We start from the raw sequence: 20282 nt of genomic DNA, 5'->3' as shown, positions 1-20282 counted from the left end.
GACAGATTCTACAAGGACCTCCACATATCTTAATGGCTAAAACACATTATTTAATAATGTTTCTAAAAATAAGCATGGGTCCAGAACTTTGTGGGCTCCAGGACTAGTACAAGAACTCTCCAGGACACAGATCATCACTGGCAGTAATCATTTCGTACAATACCTGATTAACAGCTTGGACCCAGCTGGGTTAAATGTTCCTGCAGTTTTACACCCTTTGCTTTTGTTTGATTTTAATTGAAGATGACAACAGCTGATCATTGCAGTGGCATGATGGTTTAGATGTACGAATGGCTCTGGTTTAGACTTAGGAGAAGAGACCTGGTAAAAAATCTGCTCAATACATGGTGTTTGCAGGGCTAATTCAAGTAACTCTGCAAATACTGTTGGAAAAAACTGGGGTCCCAGTTAAGACTCATGTGCCCCAAAGCTCTTTCATTTTTTCTTACTCCATCAGTTAGTCTAACAAAACATTTCACCTTGCTTCATAAGCCTTGTATGGCTTCTATCACCTGACCATCACAATTACGATGAGGTAACAGCTGCTTAGTTTGTAGAACTACACAGGCACTTTCATATACTAACTTTCATATACTACAAATACAACTTGGAGTCGTTAAGAAAGAGATGGTAAAAGCTCGAAATAATGCTTTAGCTGCTGAAGTGTATTCCTGAATGGAAAGACTGTTATAATCCTGGAAACACACACCTTTCAGTACTTTTGCAGAGCAAAATGCGGTCCGTAGGGCTGATGATTACTGTGTTTAAATAAACACTATCTCTCAAGGAGTATTTTCCTTTTGACTGATCCTACTGCTGAAACCCTACTGGTTCACAATAGCTTGTTGCCATGGATGGCTAATGATGTCACACATTCTGCCCTGTGTCCATGCCAGAAAATAAATTATTTTTTAATGACTGGGAGTTACTTAGCAATTCCCTGGAAGGCCTGAGGTGAATTACAAGTAACAAAACAAGATGCCCTATTGACCCTACCTGCACTCTGTCTTTATGCCAGTGAACTGACGCAGTAAAACTCCATAGTAAATGCTCTGCAGATTTAAAAACAAAGTTGTGTTACTGCAATTTACCTTGTTATCGAACAGGTTTCAGTGGCCCGAATATCAGTGGGAGGCTAGGTGAAGTGTGGCTTATGGGCTCACACATGAACACGTCTGCCCCTGGAAAGTACATCACTTTTTGTCCTTCCGAAGTTTTTGGAAGAGGGCATACTGCTTGCGTCCTTCCCGCCATCAGTGATACTTTAACAGGGAAACGATCCCGAGCAGGGTACAGACATCACTGCATCAGGCAGCAATTGCCACGCTACTGCCTTTCTCTCACACCACTTTTCAAATTAGATCTGTCCTTCAGAGGTCGGCATCTGGAAGAACAAGAGGAAATCTCTTGTAAATACAGACAACAGCAGAAAGGCTGTAAGAACACCAGCACCCTTCCTGCTCCCCAGACCTTGGCTTCTGCTCCCGCCTCTCCTCAGGGACAGTGGTGTTTGGGGTAAGGAGGCTTTTGTCCTGAGGCGAGACCACCCGAGAGTTTCAAAGCTGCCAAAGCTACCAGGATACCGCCCCTCCCCCGTCTCGCTTTCCAGGAAGGCAGCCTGCTCCCCAGGGGACTGCCTCAGCGCCCCCTCCCCACACTCCCGTCCCCAGACCTTCGGGACCGGGCCGGCGCTGGCAGGCGGGGCGGGAAAGCGGGGCCGGGCCGGGAGTGGGGCGCGGTGGCGCCGCGGGGAGCCCGGGCTGAGGCGTGGCGGCGGGACGCGGGGTTCCCGCGGCGCCGGGCGGCTGGCGAGGAACTGAGGGAGACGGCCCTTCCCGCCGCGCGGCCGGGGCGGGGCGCGAGGCGGGCTACCTGCCGCGGGCCCCGCTGGCCCGGAGCGTCGCGCGGGCGCTGAGGAGACGGCGCGGGCGCGAGCGCTGGGTCCGCCTGAGGCGGGCGGGCGGCGGCATGAAGGTGAGCTTGGGCGTCCTCTCCCTCTTCGTGGCCCTGGTGGGCGTTTCAAGCTTCGTCTTCCTCGTGGTGGCCATCGCGACGGACTTCTGGTACATCATCGATGCCTCCAGGCTGGAGAGGTCGCCCAACGGCACGGACGCCCTCAGCTCGCACTCGGGTCTGTGGCGGACCTGCCGCGGTGAGTGCCCGGGAGCGGAGCGCAGCGCAGCGGAGGGGAGGGAGGGAGGCAGCTCCGGCCTGTCGCGATAGCATGCCGTCGCGATAGCCGCTTCTTTTTTTAGCTTTACTTAAGAAAACCAGCCCCCACTCGCCTGTCGGCGCTCTCGACCCACCGGCAGTTCGTTGTCGAACATCTCTTGTGTTACTCGCCGAAGGAGACATGGGGATAGCGAATTTTTTGCTGCTGTAACCTAATTTTACATTAACTTTTAGTTCAAAGTAATTTAATAAGCGTCAACCATTTAGAAGGGAAGAGATGTCTTTTCATTTGACTTAGGGCGAGTTAAGGGGCAAAACTTCTGGGTTAAAGCTATTAAAATGATAAATAGTAAGTAATGTAAATATAAATAATATTAAACAATATATAGTTTTTATACATAAATAATATTAGGATTATTAATATGGATTATATCTATGTAAGTATTATTAGTTTGACATTAATATCTATAAATAATATAAACATAAACAAAATTAACTTAATTCCATGCTAACTAAAGTGGCAAAAGACTCAGCAAGTTTACCAGGTAGTCGCACTGCATTTGATCCTGCTCGGTATTTGACAGTTCTGGATTTTAATGAAAGATGCATAAACCCTATGCAGATATTATAGGATTTTCCCCATTTAGTTTACTTTGTATGCCAAGCATATTACTTTTGGTTTTAATTCCACCATTAAAAACAAGGAGTAAGTAATGTTCTTCACAGGCAAGAAAGGATGTTACTTCCAGTGGAGCAGGGAGAAGGAGTAGGTTAAGGGAATTCTCCCCTTAGCTGTACCCTGAGCCCCACTGAAATGAGCAGATGTTTCCCTCTTGACTTCAGCGGTCAGGCCCTGTGGGAGCAGAAGTTGGCCAATGCTGGGTACTGAAAATCCCCTCCTTTCCTTCCCTACCTAGGAATGACTATTTTTGAAGCAGATAGTATTATATTAATCATATGTACATGCCAAAAAAAAAGAAAGGATATATTGCAATAAGATACTATAGCTTAATTTTTTCTCATTGTTTTTTCCCTTCTCTATTAGTGAGGAGTGAATGTTACCCTTTGGTAAACCCCTTCTGGCATGAGAATGCAAACATCACTGATTCACACAGACAGCTTTTGTGTGAGTAACTTTTATATTACTTCTGTACTTCCACCCACCCTTCCCTCCCTCCTTGGCCACTTACAAGGTCCCGTTTCTGATTCAGAGGGGAAGCTCTTTGAGATAGTGTTTTGACTTTGCATCTGTACAATATCTGTCACTGCATGTGGTCTGTAAGTGGGATTAGTGTTGAAATGACCATCTATTTGATGTCAAGTTCAGCCAGTTTCTTCCACAGGAGCAAGATGTTTCTGCCTGGAATAGCTCAGGAAGGTTCTCAGTTGTTAAAAATAAAAGGCAAAAATGTTCAAAATCCCCTCAAAGGAGTCTGATCACTGAAAACGCTTAAGCACACATTTAAACTAATCTTTAAGACAGCTACAGATCTACCCTTTCAGTGGGATTCCTTGGACTGAAAAAAACCTTAAGCATGCGGGAATTTAAGAAAATAAATCAATGACTGAAAGTAATGTTCAAAGTCTTTGAAGAACATCGTGCTTAAAAAGATTACTTTAAATTTCTAACTGCGTTGGTTGGTATTTACGTCTTTTTCTTTAGATTGATTTGTCTGTCAGAATGTTTTCAGAAAGTCCAAACTAAACATTTTCAAATACTCTTGTGCTTCTTCTGAAAGATGATTTAGCTTCTTTGTGTGATATTCTGTACAATGCTTCTCTCATACATGCTTGTATATGGGCTTGCTTTTTTTTTTATCTTTTATTTACTTACCTCTCCTCTCTGACTCTGGCTGTTTTCCCCTTGCAGGTGGAATATATGCATTTGTCCTGTGTCTTAAAATGGTATTCTTTCCCTCAAAACCAGACATTTCCCTGAGCAATCCTTCAGAGAGTCTTTATTCTTTTGGAGCAGCATCTCATGATGTAGCTAAGTGTGGCAAACATGGCAAAGTAAGCCTATGAGGTACTGATGCTAATGTAGCTGTATTGCAATAGTAACTGGAAAGTTAAAGTAGGAATAAGTTAAAATAGGAGTGAGATCTCAGTGGGCTACTGAAACGTATTGACAGATTCAAGACTAACAGCACAGATTGTCTCTCAGTGCTTTCAAATTGAAAGGTGCCTTTTCTTTAATCTTTCTTGATTAAGACAGAGGGCCTTAGCTGCTTATGTTGCTGAAAATTGTGAGGATCAGTGAAAATGTTTATCTGCTGCATGACTTAAGCCTTTGAGGGTTCAAAGTTAATTGAACCTAACCAGACTGATCGCTGGCACCTCAACTATTATGTTGGGGATAATCTAAAATTTCAGGATAAAATTATTAGCATTTCAAAAGTTGTGTTCATATTTGCAAAAGATACATTTTTCTCAGGTGAGGATACTTTAGATTACAGCTCTTCAAAAACAAATGCAGAGGCTGTACAGAGCTTTTTTTATTATAAAAATGATGTTGGCTTGGAAACAAAGGACAGCTCTTTGGTAGTCATGAAGTGTAAGAAAATAGTGAATATGAGTAAAAACTGGATACATAACTATGTTTATGGACTCTTCAGAGCTTCAGAAAATTTTTATCTTTCAGTCTCATATCAAGTGCTATTTTTAGGTTCCTGGGCAAAGACTTCAGGTCTGCTAAGACACTTGCAGATTTTATTATAAGCAGGTGTAGTCTTCCTAAAAATGACGAGATAAGAAATCAAAGATACTTTCATTGAAAGAACCTACTAGGTTTGATTAGAATGCCTTGAAGAGTGAAGTTTTAAATATTTTAGATGTTCAACTTCAGTGCGATTTTGGTGTGGTGAGGCTACAGACCCACAGCAATAGCAGCTATGGGTAGGAAGTGCCATGCCAGTACTTCTTATTTCTAGGAAACATAGATATTTCTAAGTGACATCTAGGTTTGTTAAGTACTGAGATATTAGCTTGTACTTCACCCTTACACTTCTTTCTTAATTATTTTCTGACTGTGGTCACTGAATCATATTTAGGCAGATCAAGGCAAACCTTCCTCTTCATCTACAACACATTTTAACTAGCATTTTAGAGGACAATCTGTGATTGTGGATTCCAGTGTAGTTGCAGTAATTTTTTCATGTGTTGCTATATGGGGCAAACAGGCTAGTTGCACAGTTTTAATCAGTTACTTCAAAAAATAATTTTTTAATGTGTGTGTGCCTGTGCAGGTGTCTGTGTGAGGCACATTCACATGCAATTAATCTCATTCTGTCCAGCTGTACACCCGTATTTCTCACTGTTCGATTGGCAGACTGAATTTCAGGTGCTCCGTCAATATCAATTGTGTTTCTTGCCCATTATTGCTAAAAATATTTAGAGGGCCTGTCTGCTAATGCAGGCACTTAAGTAACACTTTGTGAGTCCAGTCGCCCATTCTTCACCTGGCATGTCTTAACTAGACACAAGTGCCAAAAAGATGGGAGAAAGTCTATACCTGAGTGCAAGGAGCTGGGTCTAAGTTGAAGCAGAAGTGCTGGTCACTGCCGGAAGACAAACCCTTCATTAGAGAATGAAAAGCATTCACATTCCCTCCCTCCACATTTCCAGTCTCTTCTGTTCATCCTCAGCAGATTCCTTTTAGGCTTATAGCGTACTTCAAATAGATCTCCTGGCAAATTAAAAAAATTGGAAGTACAAGTTAAAGTTCTGTGCTACCAGCAATATTACTCAGGCAATCAACCTATATCTTGTTAAGCCTGGGAATATGGTGTATTTTCACATCGCGGGTGTATTGTTGAGCAATTTCCCTAGTGGATTAGACATAAGCGTGCCTTCTCCTGTATGTTCAACTTCCATTTCTTTTCTTACCACTCCCTCCAGCTGAACATATGGTGTATACCCTCTCTCTCCCTCAAATCCAAAACATATAAAATATTCTTCTACTACAGATTACATTGTGGCGTGGCTATATATTTGTTTAAAACATCAGCCACTGTCTAAAGAAAGATACCGCTAGACTACCTACCACTAGCTTTTCTGAAATTTCTGCATTTAAAAAAAATATATTTTTACTGGAGATGTACATTTTCCTCTGTCCCATACAGGATTAAAATGAAAGTGTCACAGCAATTTAGACAGTTACTAGGGTCTCTTGGTGACCTCTGGGATTAAAGATAGTCCTCTGAAAGTCACCTTTAAAACTGAAATGTCAGCTTTGCCATTTTCCAATAGAAGAAACACAACATTCAAAATCACATCAAAGATGTTGAGGATCACATACAGAGGGAGGGAAGGTGGTGTGTAGAAGAAATGGCAGTATTTAATCTAGTGAAAAAATTTCCCCAAGAGTTGCAGCTCTGTAAAATAATTTCTTTTAAAAAAACAAACAAAACCAAATCCAAGAAATTACCTTGGGGAAAGGTTGCTCTTGGTCATTTTTTCTAATATAACTATTTTTCATTTATCAAAGTCTGTATTGTTAGTAATTTGTAAATACTAGTATGGATTTAGCTAAAGATAGCACCAGTGTAAAATCCCTGCAAAATGAACAATTTTGTAAATATTTCTAACCAAAATCAATTTGTACTCCGGACTTGGTTCAGTTACTTCTTGCAGGACAGATGAGCTGTCAAAAGAAGAAAGCAATATGTTTGCTGCATACTAATGTAACCTGTCAAATCTCTTCTATGAGCTTGACTTTTTGGAAACTCAAGTAACCTGTTCCTATGTGTCTCAGTTATGGCTGGATAGTGACCCCTGCTTGGTAACATAAAAATTACTCCCATCTACATTCTTGTGCACTAAATGCTGTATGATTTGCTGTTCCTAGAAAGCTGTGGCTAAGGTTTTTTCAAAGCATGGTGAAATTTGTTAAAATGTAGAGGGTTTTTTTGTGTGGCTCCCCCCTTTATAGTTTAAAAACAAATTGCCATAAAGCTTTCTTTTTTGTTTTTCTTTTGTCACATCAAAGCAACATCTGTAACATGTTATTTGACCAAAATGTAAGAGGCCATTTTGTTCCCAAGATGTGCAGAGTCCCATCTACACTGCAGAGCTGGGGCTAGTGTTATGAAAAATAACGTGAAAGGAACTACTGTTATTTCTTAATGGCTGCCTGTTTTGCCCCTGACACACAAACCATCTGTTTTAGATACCTACAAGGTATGATTAAGCCTCTGACAATCCTGATTTTTTTTTTAGTGACATGAACATCATGTCCAGTGATTGATTTCCTGTTACAAGTCACTTTTTTAGTGCTCCCCTGTATTCCTGAGCCATCCAGAGATGATCAGTTAATGGATGTGGTTTCCACTTATGTATGGCTGGAAGAAAATGTTTTTCTTGTTATAAAATGAAGACTTGAGTGTGCAGCTGCCCATGCACAACTGCTTTAATTATTCTCCCCAGAGTATTTTTCTTTTTTTAGATACCAATGTAGTTGGAACCATGAGGCTGCAGGGAAGTTAGTGCTTCCTATAGGGAAACAACCTTTGCAGTAGGGGTGGTTACTGATACCTTAGATGTTATAGTGTAACAGCTGCCTTGGTTTCTTCCTCAATAAAATTAGTTTAATAGTACAGTTTAACTAGACTAGATTTCCTTACAGCATGCGGACCCTGTAATAGTCACTAACCAGTTGCTTTCACACTTCTCCCCACTGTTTATGGGCCTGCTTCATTTGTACTGTTACATGTTTATACTCCTGCTGCTAATCCCAGAATGCCTTATTCTTCGGCTGCTGTTACATTTTTCCTGGGGGATTTGCGGTTCTTCACAATTTGTTTTTTTGGTTTTAAGCTATCAGAAGGAAACAGCTAGGGCTGGAATACCTAGCAAGAGCCAGTTCAGAGGCCAAATGAAATAAGACCCAAATGATGTACATAGGAATTCTAACTCTAATTGATGTTGTAGGTGTACACCTAAATGGATCTGCTTTGTTTCTGAGCAACAGTGTGGTGGTCCTTCAAAGAGGTTTCAGTGAAAATTTGCTTTGGTACTTACAGTAGACTTTACAATAAATATGTACCTAATGAGTGACAACTTCCAATGTATGTTCTCATTTTCAAATTCATTGGTATCATAGCAATAGAATGTGAACCACAGTGCATCGTTTATGTTTATCATTCTGTCCATTCCTAGTATTAAAGGTTTTTGTCAGTGCCCACCTGTACCAAGTCTAGCATTATTTTATTTCTACTGTCTGCAATTTGTCTTAAAGTTTACCTCAGAGACTTGTTGCATAAGAAAAGCACAAAATGAAAACAAGTAACACAAAGCCCAGAGCTTAGCTCATTGTCCTGGGGTACCCCCACCCTGTGAGCTCTCATCCACCATCATCTTTTCTCTACTGAACAGGAGGGAATCCAGGCCTTCGTGTCCCTGGGGTTCAAGCCCAGAAGCCTCACATTTAGCCACAGACAGCAGTTTTTTTCTGTTGCTCATTGTTTCTCTAAGTTGTTTTCCTTCCTTCCTGCCTTCCTTCCTTCCTTCCTTCCTTCCTTCCTTCCTGCCTTCCTGCCTTCCTGCCTTCCTGCCTTCCTTCCTTCGGTCCTTCCGTCCGTCCATCCGTCCGTCCCAGGCTTTCTCAGTGCACTGTTCCTTCCTGGCTTTGCCAAGTCTTTCCAGAGCAGCCCCACTGGTTTTAGCTACTGCCAGCATTCTGTTTCAGCTAGAGGCTTTTGTCTTTCTAACTGTCTATTTAGTTACTGCTGGGGAAGATAAACAGGTCCTTAATTAAGCTTTTCTGAGCTGCTGCCATTTGGAGTATTTCTGATGAGGTGACCATTACAGATTTCTAGAGACTGTTGGCTATTATATGCTGTGCAAACAAATCCAAAGTTAGTTTGAAACAATTAAGCTCCAGCGTGTTAGCAGGAGATGATTAACAAAACTGCTAGATTTGCAATTGTTTACTTTTGACACCATTCATTTTTTCTAGTTCATTCCACACGTTTCTGTCACAAACAGCTCATCAACAACTGTGTTGGGTGGTAATATGGAAATGTCTGCCAAATTCACAGATCTGGACACACACTGCAGATGTCATTCTTACAGACGTTTGGTCAGACCTCTAGTAAAAGAGCTTTGGCTAGCTGGTGTAAAACTTCATTAACTCAGATCAAGCAACTAAAGTATTTTTTTCTACAAAAAAACCTGGAGCACTTTTTTAATGTTCATCAGTTTGTTTCAGTACTTTCAAGATTAAACTATTGGGTCTTTCATGTTGGACTGTAAGGGAACTTGGGTGCTGAGAAACAGACATGGAAAACTGAATTGTGTTTTACAGGAAAGTGCACATACCTCTTCTTGTGCAAAATGCTTAGGTTGTGGGGTTTTTTCAATACTAGATTAATTTAATCAAAATGAAGACAGTTATGTGTATACTATATAATGCATAAATATGTATTTCAACACAACCTAAAAACACTAAAATGACTGCAAAACTAATGTTTTAACTTCTTTCACAAATGATTATTGAAGACAGAAACACAGTAAAGATATTTTAAGTCATGTCCTTCTATAAACTAATTCTGTCCCTCTAATCAAGGAATATAATGGCATAATATCATATGCCAGACGGCATGAATTCAGATTCCCGAGTGGTTTCCATGGCAGCATTTTAGAATAAGTTTTCCAGGCAGTTGCAGGTTTCATAGAAAGACAAATGGTTATTAGGTATTGAACTAGAACACTGGACGTGATAAAAGTGCTGTTTAATCAAATACAACCCATTAAATATTTGATTTTAAAGGAGCTGCAGGTGATTTGGACACTGTCCCGCACAACATCCTTGTCTATAAACTGGAGAGGCCTGGATTTGATGGATGGACCACTCCGTGGATAAGGAATTGGCTGGATGGAATGCCATCCAAAGGGACTTTGACAGGCTTGAGAGGTGGGCCTATGTGAAGCTCATGAAGTTCAATAAGGCCAAGTGCAAGGTCCTGCACACGGGCCAGGGCAATCCCAAGCACAAATACCGGCTGGGCAGAGAATGGATTGGGAGCAGCGCTGAGGAGAAGGACTTGAGAGTGTTGGGGGATGAGAAGGTCAACACGAGCCGGCAATGTGAGCTCGCAGCCCAGAAAACCAACCATATCCTGGGCTGCCTCAAAAGCAGCATGACCAGTAGGGCAAGGGAAGGGATTCTGCCCCTCTACTCCACTCTGGTGAGACCCCACCTGCAGTACTGCATCCAGCTCTGGGACCCCCAATGTAAGAAGGACATGGACCTGTTGGAGTGGGTCCAGAGGAGGGCCACGAAGATGATCAGAGGGCTGGAGCACCGCTCCTATGAAGACAGGCTGTGAGAGTTGGGGTTGTGCAGGAGAATACTCCGTTATGGATTTGTTTTCCATTTGCTTCAAAAGGTTACATTCAGAGCCTTATCTTCTTCACCTGCACTTGTCCTGCCTAAATTTACAGTCCTAGCTGCAGTAGCTGAAATCACACCATGAAAAGCAAAGTCAAAGAAATAGCAATGGTTAGTGTTGCTGTCCTAAGGTATAGTTTACTAGCAGCAACTTTGACTAGTGAGGGGTGCCTGGAAAATCACAAAGCACAGGCCCAGTGATGAGCTTGTTTATGTTTCTTCCTTCCGAGCAAAGCCAGGTCGGAGGACAGAGTTGCACCATTCTTACCTTTAAAATGTTAATTGCATCAGATTTTGTCCCAAGGCCTTTTCCATGCAAGACCAAATCTAAGAGGACACATGGATGTCAAAATGGTGGGGAATCAAAATCAGGCCTAATACCCTCAGGAAGCACAAATGGGGCAGAAGACTGGCCTGTTCCTGCTGCCCCTCTAGAATACGAGAACTAAATTGTGTGCCAAATCTCTATGCTGTCACGTTATGTCGTATCACATCCCTGACAACCACTTCTAACTATATAAAACTGAACTAAGTTCCATGGCTATTTCTCCTCTTGGAGATTTGCAACTAACTAAGATTTGCAAACGGTTTTGACAGACTAGTTTATACCCAGTAAGCTGAAGATTGATTTGACCATTAACGTCTGAGAATTGCTGTCTATAGGTTTGGGTTTCTTAGCCAGCAACAGCAGCCATGGCCAGTTTTGCTGAAGGAAAGACCAGGGAGTATCCTCAAATTTAGAAGCAAGGAGACAGAGTGGTCCCTTCAATGCGTAATGCTGTATTTTGGAAGCTAGAATTACCTTTTTTTTTGGTTATTATTCTCAAAAAGGTTGGGTTGAACATTGTGGATAGATTGCATGAGAGGGAACAGTGACACAAAGATGGTTTATGATGGAAAAAGCAGAGTGATATGAAAAAATACATAGCAACCCTCTGTTTACACAGCTATTAAAATGTTATAGGGATCAAGAAAGACTAATGTAAAACATTTAGCATGGGAGGAAGCAACCAGGGTAGGTTAATGTACTTAGTGAAGCTGCTGTAGAAAACACTGACAGACACAGAATCAGAGCTGGATGGGAAAATTTACCTCTAGTTGATGGTCAGCTGCAACAAAGGAAAAGGTCAACGATTTGCTAGATCAGTTCAGCAGAGGACATGTGACAGAACAGAAAGTGTTAAACCAAAGCATCTGCTGGATCTCACCACTCAAACAAAACAATGCCACTCACTGTGATCTGCATGATTCAGATAACCAGGGCTACTTTTTATTAAGGTTGTCAGTGACTACCTGATGTGCATTGCATCACTTGTTGTCCAGCTAGGCTTAATAGCTGAGAATAGTTTAATTGCTTAAATATATCCATGCAGACATATCCTTTATATTTGTTGTCTCTGAAACACAAGTTGTGATCCTGTGGAGGGCTTACCCTGTATGTTACCTTTTTGTCCATACCATATACTTTTACTGCTGACTTAACTGAAAACCCAAGAGATTGTCCACCTCCTTGTTTGTGCAGCTCAGTATAAGGCTTTGAACCTGATCAGGGGCTCTGCACTCAATAGTTATTAGTACAATGACACCATAATAAAATAGTAAAATATTAACATTCTTCATTTTTCTTCAGACATGCATGGAACATTTGTCATCCTGATGCCCCTTAGCCTCATATTGATGGTTTTTGGAGGAATGACTGGATTCATCAGTATTCTTGCCAGGGCCTACCTACTGCTTCTAATGACGGGACTGCTTTTTCTTTTTGGAGGTACTGTATCATCCTGGCTTAACCATTTCAAATAATAAGAGATTATATCTGAGAAATATCACTTTGTCTTCCAGGGGAAAAAAGCTAAGCAAGTTTGCTTTCAGAATAATGCTGGTGTTCATTTACTTGATGTCTGCTCACGTCCTGATGGGATTCTGGAATAGAAAACTAACAAAGTCAGGAAAGGCAAATAATCACGCACAACCATACATCCTTGTGTCACACATTGAACACAATGTGTTTGCTATGCCCATTAACACAGAAGATTTAACACCTTTTCAGCGCAGTGCCCAAATTCTTTACAGACAGGGTAATGGAGTAATGGCAAAGTGACTTTGGAATTAGTAAAGCATGGGATTTGATATCCTTGCACAGATCTTACAATTGTTAAGAAAAGCGACATTTTTTCAAAGGCATTTGCATTGAGTTCCTGAAAAGGGTCTTGCTAGCATTCTTGGATTAGCTGAACAACTAGTTTTGAACTAGAGTGGTGTCCCCAAACTGTGGGTAACAAAAGGAAACCTCAAAGAGTTATTTTAATTGGAGTGTAACATTTCAATTTAAAGCTAGTAAAATTCTTTTACATTTTCTTTTCTATTATTTTTATTGTAAGCAAAACCTCAGTGTTTTAGAAAGTGATTTATGAATTAAAACTGAAAACGTTCTATCAAAGTAGGAAAAATGGGTTTAAATCCATCTTCATTTTCTTCTCCAAATAGAATTTCAGTACTTTTTCACAATGTAACTTGAAACAGAAATTTTCCCCAAAAGAAAAGGGGATCCTCAATATTGGCCCTCATCACCTGATCGTACAGTCCTGTTTCTAACAAGAGAATGCTAAGAGATTGCTGGAAGCAAATGCTGCTGTCTCAAAGTCTTGACTGACCTTTTTAGTCTGAAATGCTCTTACAAAGACCAACCATCCCCATTATGCTTTCCTTCTGAAAAAAAAAAAAAGAGAAAAGTAAGTTCTATTTCCTTAGAACATCAGAAAGCTGTATTCACTAAAAAGGCTTAGGCTATTTGAAAACTACTCCAAATAGTAAGTGAAAGATGAAAAGCTGTGAAGTGCAAAGCATGATTATCCCGCTGAGGAGTGGAGTACTGTGCCTAAGACACTTGGGGTTGCAAAGAGGGAAAGGAAGCACAAAGACAGTATTAGGAGACGGGTTCTTGAATATGTTCTGAAGATGCAACTAGTGCTGTTTCCCAGGACAGCGTGAACAGAATGCAGGGTGGCATTTGCTGTGAGACCAGACCCTCGTCCTGCTCAGGCAGTATTATTTAGCTGTTTCAGCTGCACTGAGGCTTGATGCATGTAACAGGCATGCACAGTTTTATAGGATATTCCAGTTCACCAAGTTTGGTATTGATAGTTCTGTCAGCAGAAAGAAATATTTTATGATGCAATTCCAGAAATCTGAGTTTTTTGGAAAATATCAGAACTAGTATGTTCCACATCCCAGGGCATCCTACATGCTTCCCCAGTTTTTGACATGTGGCCACATTTAAGGGGGATCACAGAACTCAGCATACCTTGTTGAAAATGTCAACAAAACAGTCATTTCCATTTCTGCTGAAAAAAGCTATAGAGAAGTGATTTTTTTCCCCCTTGCAAAGGACTAGAATAAGATACAGGCATCACAGCATGGTTAAAATCAGGAATATGAGTATGAATTTTGACTGTTGGATAACCCAATACACTTTTGTCTTGGTTTGTCTTTACTCAGACTTTTCTTTCTGGCAAAAAAATGCAGACTCATCTAGACTTACTGTGATTTAACAGAAAGCCAGACCAAAATTTTTCTCCCTCAGAATCAGATAAGACAGTATCTTGCCCTACAAGTGTTCTGGTATCTACTTTCCCTGGGCTACAGTCCTTTAATTCAGGGCCTTTCTATCGCATCTTTCCTGCCACTGATCCAGTCAAGTCATAAGTTATTATATGTCCTTTGAGTAACGTAGATGCCAGGCCCAGGATGTAGCATGTACTTGTGCTAGATGTGCCATTCCCTAAGTTTGCTAGCTTCTGTACAGTCCTTTCATTCAGAAAACATCTGGCTTCTTGTTTGAGTGCCTTTATTAATTTATTTTTAGTCTGCTCCAAGGATGTCTTTGGCTCAATTATTTGGAAGTGAGGAATATTCATGACTCCACAACACTTGGTGGGAGGTGACAGTAAAGACAACACATTTACATTGAACACACGAAACTTAGAATACTCAAAATGAGAAACCAGTCTAAATTCAGGTCACTGACCTGAAATACAAGAATCCCTCTCTCCATGAGCTTTCTTGCATAGAGGTAGACAACTGTACATGGTGCACAGGAGTGAAAAATCAGGATGCATTATAATACAGTATCAAAGCCAGAGATGTACATGCATTAGATACCTCTAAAAGACATGACTGGATTTTTATTGTGAGAGGCTTGCTGTTATACATTTTGATTCAGTATTTAACAGTGAGAACACATTAAACTGAATGGACAAAAATAACCCTCCCTTTACTTCCTTCTCACCCTTCCCCAAAACCCAGCCTCAACTAGATGTCAAAGGTAAACAGGGGCTAACTCGCGATCTGGTCTGGGTAGACAGGAAGGAGAGTGGTGAAGAAGCCCCAGGTGATATCAAATTAATTTTTAATTTCTGCAATGGATGCTAACTAGCTGAATATGTTTTTCTCTCCCAGCTCTTATTACACTTACTGGGATCAGTGTTTATATTGCGTATTCAGCTGCTGCCTTTGAAGAAGCTGTCTGCCTCCTGAGGAGTAAGGATCTCCTGGTAGAAATCGACATCAGGTTTGGCTGGTCATTGGCACTAGTCTGGATCTCCTTTGTTGCAGAAGTGCTCACCGGAGCTGTGTTTCTCCTGGCAGCAAGAGTTGTGGGTGTGAAACAGCGACGTGAACAGGCGTTATGAACAACAGGTATCATTGCAACAACAGAACCCTGCAGAGCCTAGAAATGGGGATTGCTTGGTCCAACTGGTCACTAGGGGTAACAAAAGCAGCAAGGCTGTGACTGAGTATCTTGTCAGCTGCCATAAACCCTGTTCCTCACAGTAAGCTATAAAACACAAAGATTCTGATAAATCAGTAAAACATTTCAAGTGTTGTCAATAAGGAAACTCTTGTGACTTTAGAAGAAAGTACATTGCAGTGTTAGTGTTTCCAAAATAATTTCAGCTGGCAGCTCGTAAAACATCTCCATTCATTGCTTAGAACGAGGCAGATTTCTTGCTTTCTTTTGGCCCAGCAAAGCGCCTCAGAGTGCCTTGCAGGCCAGTCTGCATGGTCCGCTTAGCTTTTGTCTCTCCTCTGGGACTCTTAGTAAGCATGCCTAGGATTCCAATTGTGTTGGCAGCCTCTACCAGCAGAGCTGCTCTGAGATGGCTACATTGTGGTAGGTAGTGCTTCCTTCCTGCTGCCTTTGGAGGAGGGATATATGATGTCTATACACCTGAACCCAGGGAGAGAGAGTGAGGCATAAACATCCGCAGTTAAGATTGCATACTTAACATGGTTTTGTTGCACGAAGTAAAATCAGAAGTAAAGATCCAGAATAGGAAGAACTTCAGAATATTTGGAGAACTCTAGTGATAATCCCCAGCACTAGGGCATGGCTAGGACATCTAGTGAGGTGATGATTAATCTTTACTCTGGTGTACACCTTCTATATTTATAGGATCTTTCTCTTCTCATGTCTCCCCAAAGAGGCCCTCCTCTCTCCTGTACCATAATTGCACTTTCCTTGTGACAGCACACCAAAATGGGTTGATTTGAGAAACCAGAGAACTCCAGAAGCCTAATCCATGCCATCTATGTGTAATGTCTAAGGAGAGACACAGCATCACATTCTCTTTCCTAAAATCGTTAACTTATAGGGTGAAAACAAAGAAATGAGTAATTTTCTAAAAATGAGCTTTGGTGCTGTGATAAAATGAAAGGATCTAAGGCCCAGATACTGTGAATGACTTGATACTAGTTATCTGGCAGACGGTAGTGACTGTGATGGTGAAGTTCTTAAGTGCAGTGCAATGGTGAGTGTACTGCAAGAGAAAGATACAACTGCTTTTCCAGATGTTGTAACTACTGTAGCCAGCCTCAATCTATCAGATGCTCAGGCTACATACTTATCTCTTTCAGCTTATTGCTAGCTGCTTGTTCAATTTTGTAATGCAGAAGATGTATCTGATGCATTTCCCAGATTTTACTTAACAATTATGATGACGCTTCCTTTTCATGAAATCAGTAACATGATTTCTATACTAGCATGTGTTTAAGTGTGCTGAAAACTGCTGAGTAAAACTGAACACACAGGACACCTGAATTTCGTATTAGATGCCAAGCAATCCAGTTTTTCTTTATTAATTTTTCCTGTAGGTAGTAGTATTAAAGAGAAAATTTACTTCAGTGCCCACTGAAGTTAAGAAGAATTTTTCCCCTGACTGCTGTGGCTTGGAATAAAGACTTAATAAGACTAAATAAGACTAAATAAGCTGTGTTAACAGCTCCACTACATTTCTGTTAGATCATGTATTTCTGGAGGACTTCAGCATATTACAGTTCAAGACTGTGACTCAGGAGCTGTGTCAGCAAGGCACACTGTCATTGGGCAAGTCCCTTGTACTTCCACCAGTAGTGCAAAGGGCATCATTTACCTACCTCTGTTAAATACCAGAACAATTTTATCATTGTGTCTTATGTTAAAGATTGCACATTTACTCTTACTGAGCTCAGCTCTGATCTTAGTCCCACAGTACCAATTACTTTACAAAAAGTAGTGGCAGGGAGCTTCCCGGAGCTTACAGTCTTTGGATATATAAGGAAACATTATTACTACCATGTTTTGAATGGAGAACTTAGGCAGAAAAAATGCCCAAGGTCACATGAAACCAGAGTTTCTGAATCCCAGCCTAAGACCTTAGTTGGCAGACCTTGCTTGTTATCGGAATGAAATAAGGCTAGAAATCCTGAATAGACTGAGCAGTAGAAATTCCGTGAATAGCTGGTACAATTTTGTAATTCTCACTTGCTCCCACATTGGTGTTCACATATTTTCCATGTTGCCTTATGTTTGGACTGTGTAATTGAGTCATTTTACAAATTAAAGCTCTATAAGAAGAGTAAGAAAAAAGTCCTTTGTAGCCAAAATTCCATGTGCTTAAGTGAATTATGTAAAATGTAATATTTCTATGTTTTGGTGCTGCTGAACTATTTATAATACAATTTGTATGATATTACTCAGACATTACTGTAAGCTGTAATAGTAAAATATCATCTGAGTTATTTTTTGAGTATTTATTACAGATGTTATTTTACAGTGGTTTTGTATGTTGTAAAATTAAATAAAATGACATCTTGGAGATGGGAATTATTAACAAAGACATGGAGGAACTAAGATATATATTTTTCTTTAACTTTTTCTGCAGATCTGTTCTACAGTTTATATGATGGTTTTGAAGTGCCTGTGTCAGATGTGGTAGGTATTTATAAGATACTTATGCAGCTACAATAGAAAATACTCAAGTGATCAAATCTAATTAGAAAGCCAATGAATCTGTTATTGAATTAGAGCAATTCTCATTTCCATGGCTTTCCTAAATTTCTCCTTCTGGCTTCCTTCAATATCTGGCACAATGGTAATAAAGAGCATCTTCTGCTCCTGAATATTTGTATAACCCTTGAATTTCTCTGAAATTCCTTATGAATACAAAGGAAAAAAGATGGTTTTGAATAGACAAATAAGCCTAGAACATTTTGAAGAGTTATGCTAGAAAGAGAAAACATCCTGGAAAGGTCTTTATGCAAAGGGATACAAGTGACCTCGTCAGCTTCTTCCTCTTACTGAAACTAGCGTTTATATGATACCCAGTTCTTTGCTATATTTTCCCCAAAATGTGTTACGGAGATGAGGACACTGTTCCCATTACTTTCTGGTGAATTGCAAACTCATAGGTAATTGGCCACATTTAAAGTGAAGAAAAACAGATGTACTGAGCAGAGCAGTACTGTTTGAGCAGGTAGAGTGCACAGAGCTACTGGCCAATACTAGGCACTAACTTAAATGCTTCCTCAAGGCATGGCAGAGAAGGATAGGGGAGGTCAAAGGAGTCCTTGAGGGTGAAAAAATTGCAGATGTGCAAGACATTTAGGGGAGATGCTGGTGAATACAATGTAGACATGAAACCACAAGGATTCAGTCTGGGTCTGTGCTGTTCCAGAGCTGGCTCCTGCAGAGCAGCTTGGATGTCTCTGTATACCCACCTCTGATGACCAAGGGGACACTATTGTACACATGTGATTCTTAATTTCCTCCTTCCAGATTTAAAAGGATGGCAGGTTAGTGTCCATTTAAAAGGATGGCTCGTTGGTCAGAAGAGGGAGAGAGCCAGAATCTGCTCATAACTTCTCCACTAAGGTGACCACAGCAAGGCACGGAGTCCCTGCCCACTGAAGCTTTTAAAGGGAACTGGAACTGGCCCATGAAATAGATCCAAAAGACAGATTTTCCCAAGCTTGATTGACACAGAGTAATCTTGCCCTCCAATTTTGTCGCTTGTTTTGCATTGTTTTGCAAATGAAATCCGTTGGTCTCTGGCTTTGTACTAGAGCATCAAACTGTCCTCAGAATTGGTATAACCATGCTCAAGAGAGACTCCCCTGTGCCTCAATGTTTCTGGTTTGTTTGCTAAGTGAGCACAATTTTTAGCCCAGAAATTGCAAGCTCACAGGAATTTAGTCGGGCTTTCTTGGAGGCCAGACAAAACTACCTTGAAGGCCAGGTTCAACCCACAGAGTTGTAGCCATCCCTGGTTTAGGTTACAGGTCTTTAACTACTGGATTGCATTCTATTTAGGTTACAAAAAAAATGGATCTTTTTACTTTTACTGAAACATTATAGTGCTGTTTTACTGTAGTAGCTTTCTTGTACATTTTACGCATCAGCTTTAACCCTAACAAGTCCCTCAGTGCTTTCAGCAGTCCTTTCAGCAGCCGTATTACTGTCACATTCAGTCTTTGGATGCCTATTAGCAGTTCCAGTATACACACTTTGTCGTTTGTGTTGCTATTAATCATAGTTTGAATGCTGTGATTTGAGAGAACTTTTCTGTTTTATAAAGGTTTGCACTGAAACAGCGGTCTCTGCTGACATCTCATGGCTACACTAAGCAGTTGACTGTATTTGGAAAGAAACCATCCTTTCCATACATACTATTTTTTGTATGGTTTGAAGAGCAGAGGAGACTGTCATGCTCATCAGACCCTAGCTCCTGTGTTTTATAGCCCAGAGAATCTCATCAAGAAACTGCAGAACCCAAGTCAGTAACATCTGCCAGCTGCTGCCCATCTCAAGTGAAAATGTCAGGTGATTGGAAATATGCTGTTAACCTTCCCTGTTCTTTAAAAAAAATAATCACAAAACATACTTAAAGTTTTTTAGTGCTTCTGTTCTTAGAAGATAGATGCTATAGCCATTCCATTCATGGTTATGTTTTGATAAGGTCAACTGGTATTAGGTTTTGTTTACATTTGTGGCATAAATGTCAAAACTATTAAGCTGAAACTAATCAAATTGAATATCCAAGAGTGCAAATAATAAGAGAAAAATAAATAGCCTTATATCACGGCTTATTTTCTGAATATGGCAGACTGTCTAAGAATTGAACAATTGAAAGGAACAGACTTCAGGATTGGTCCAGAAGATGTAAGAGGGGTTCTGCAGCATGCTACATTTCTGTGGCTCTTAATTTCTTTACCCTGTCTCCATCAAAACATGTTTTCCAAAAAAGTCGTGAAGTTCTGCTTTCAGTATGAGCTGAGCAACTTCAGTGAGATTCACCAAGGCATTGTTGAATTTTGAAAGTATGCAACAACTGTCAAAGTAAAAGAGGCCAACTCTAATCTCTCACATTTATTAGATTCAGTCTTTCTTTCCTGGGAACTGTGG

General features: G+C 40.6%; 1 protein-coding gene across 1 annotated transcript; it reads left to right on the top strand.

The window, feature by feature from the left end:
* The first annotated feature begins 1943 nt into the window (after nt 1–1943).
* On the top strand, nt 1944–15252 carry TMEM114 (transmembrane protein 114). Its single transcript, XM_063344668.1, has 4 exons — nt 1944–2152; nt 3218–3298; nt 12192–12329; nt 15020–15252. The coding sequence occupies exons 1-4, from the start codon at nt 1969–1971 to the stop codon at nt 15250–15252; spliced, it is 636 nt and encodes a 211-aa protein (XP_063200738.1). The 5' UTR covers nt 1944–1968.
* The last annotated feature ends 5030 nt before the right edge of the window (nt 15253–20282 follow it).

This window comes from Chroicocephalus ridibundus, chromosome 8, assembly GCF_963924245.1.
Source record: "Chroicocephalus ridibundus chromosome 8, bChrRid1.1, whole genome shotgun sequence".
NCBI classification, from domain to species: Eukaryota; Metazoa; Chordata; class Aves; order Charadriiformes; family Laridae; genus Chroicocephalus; species Chroicocephalus ridibundus.
The sequence above is the reverse complement of the archived record's forward strand: the minus strand, read 5'-3'. Positions and strand labels throughout refer to the sequence as shown.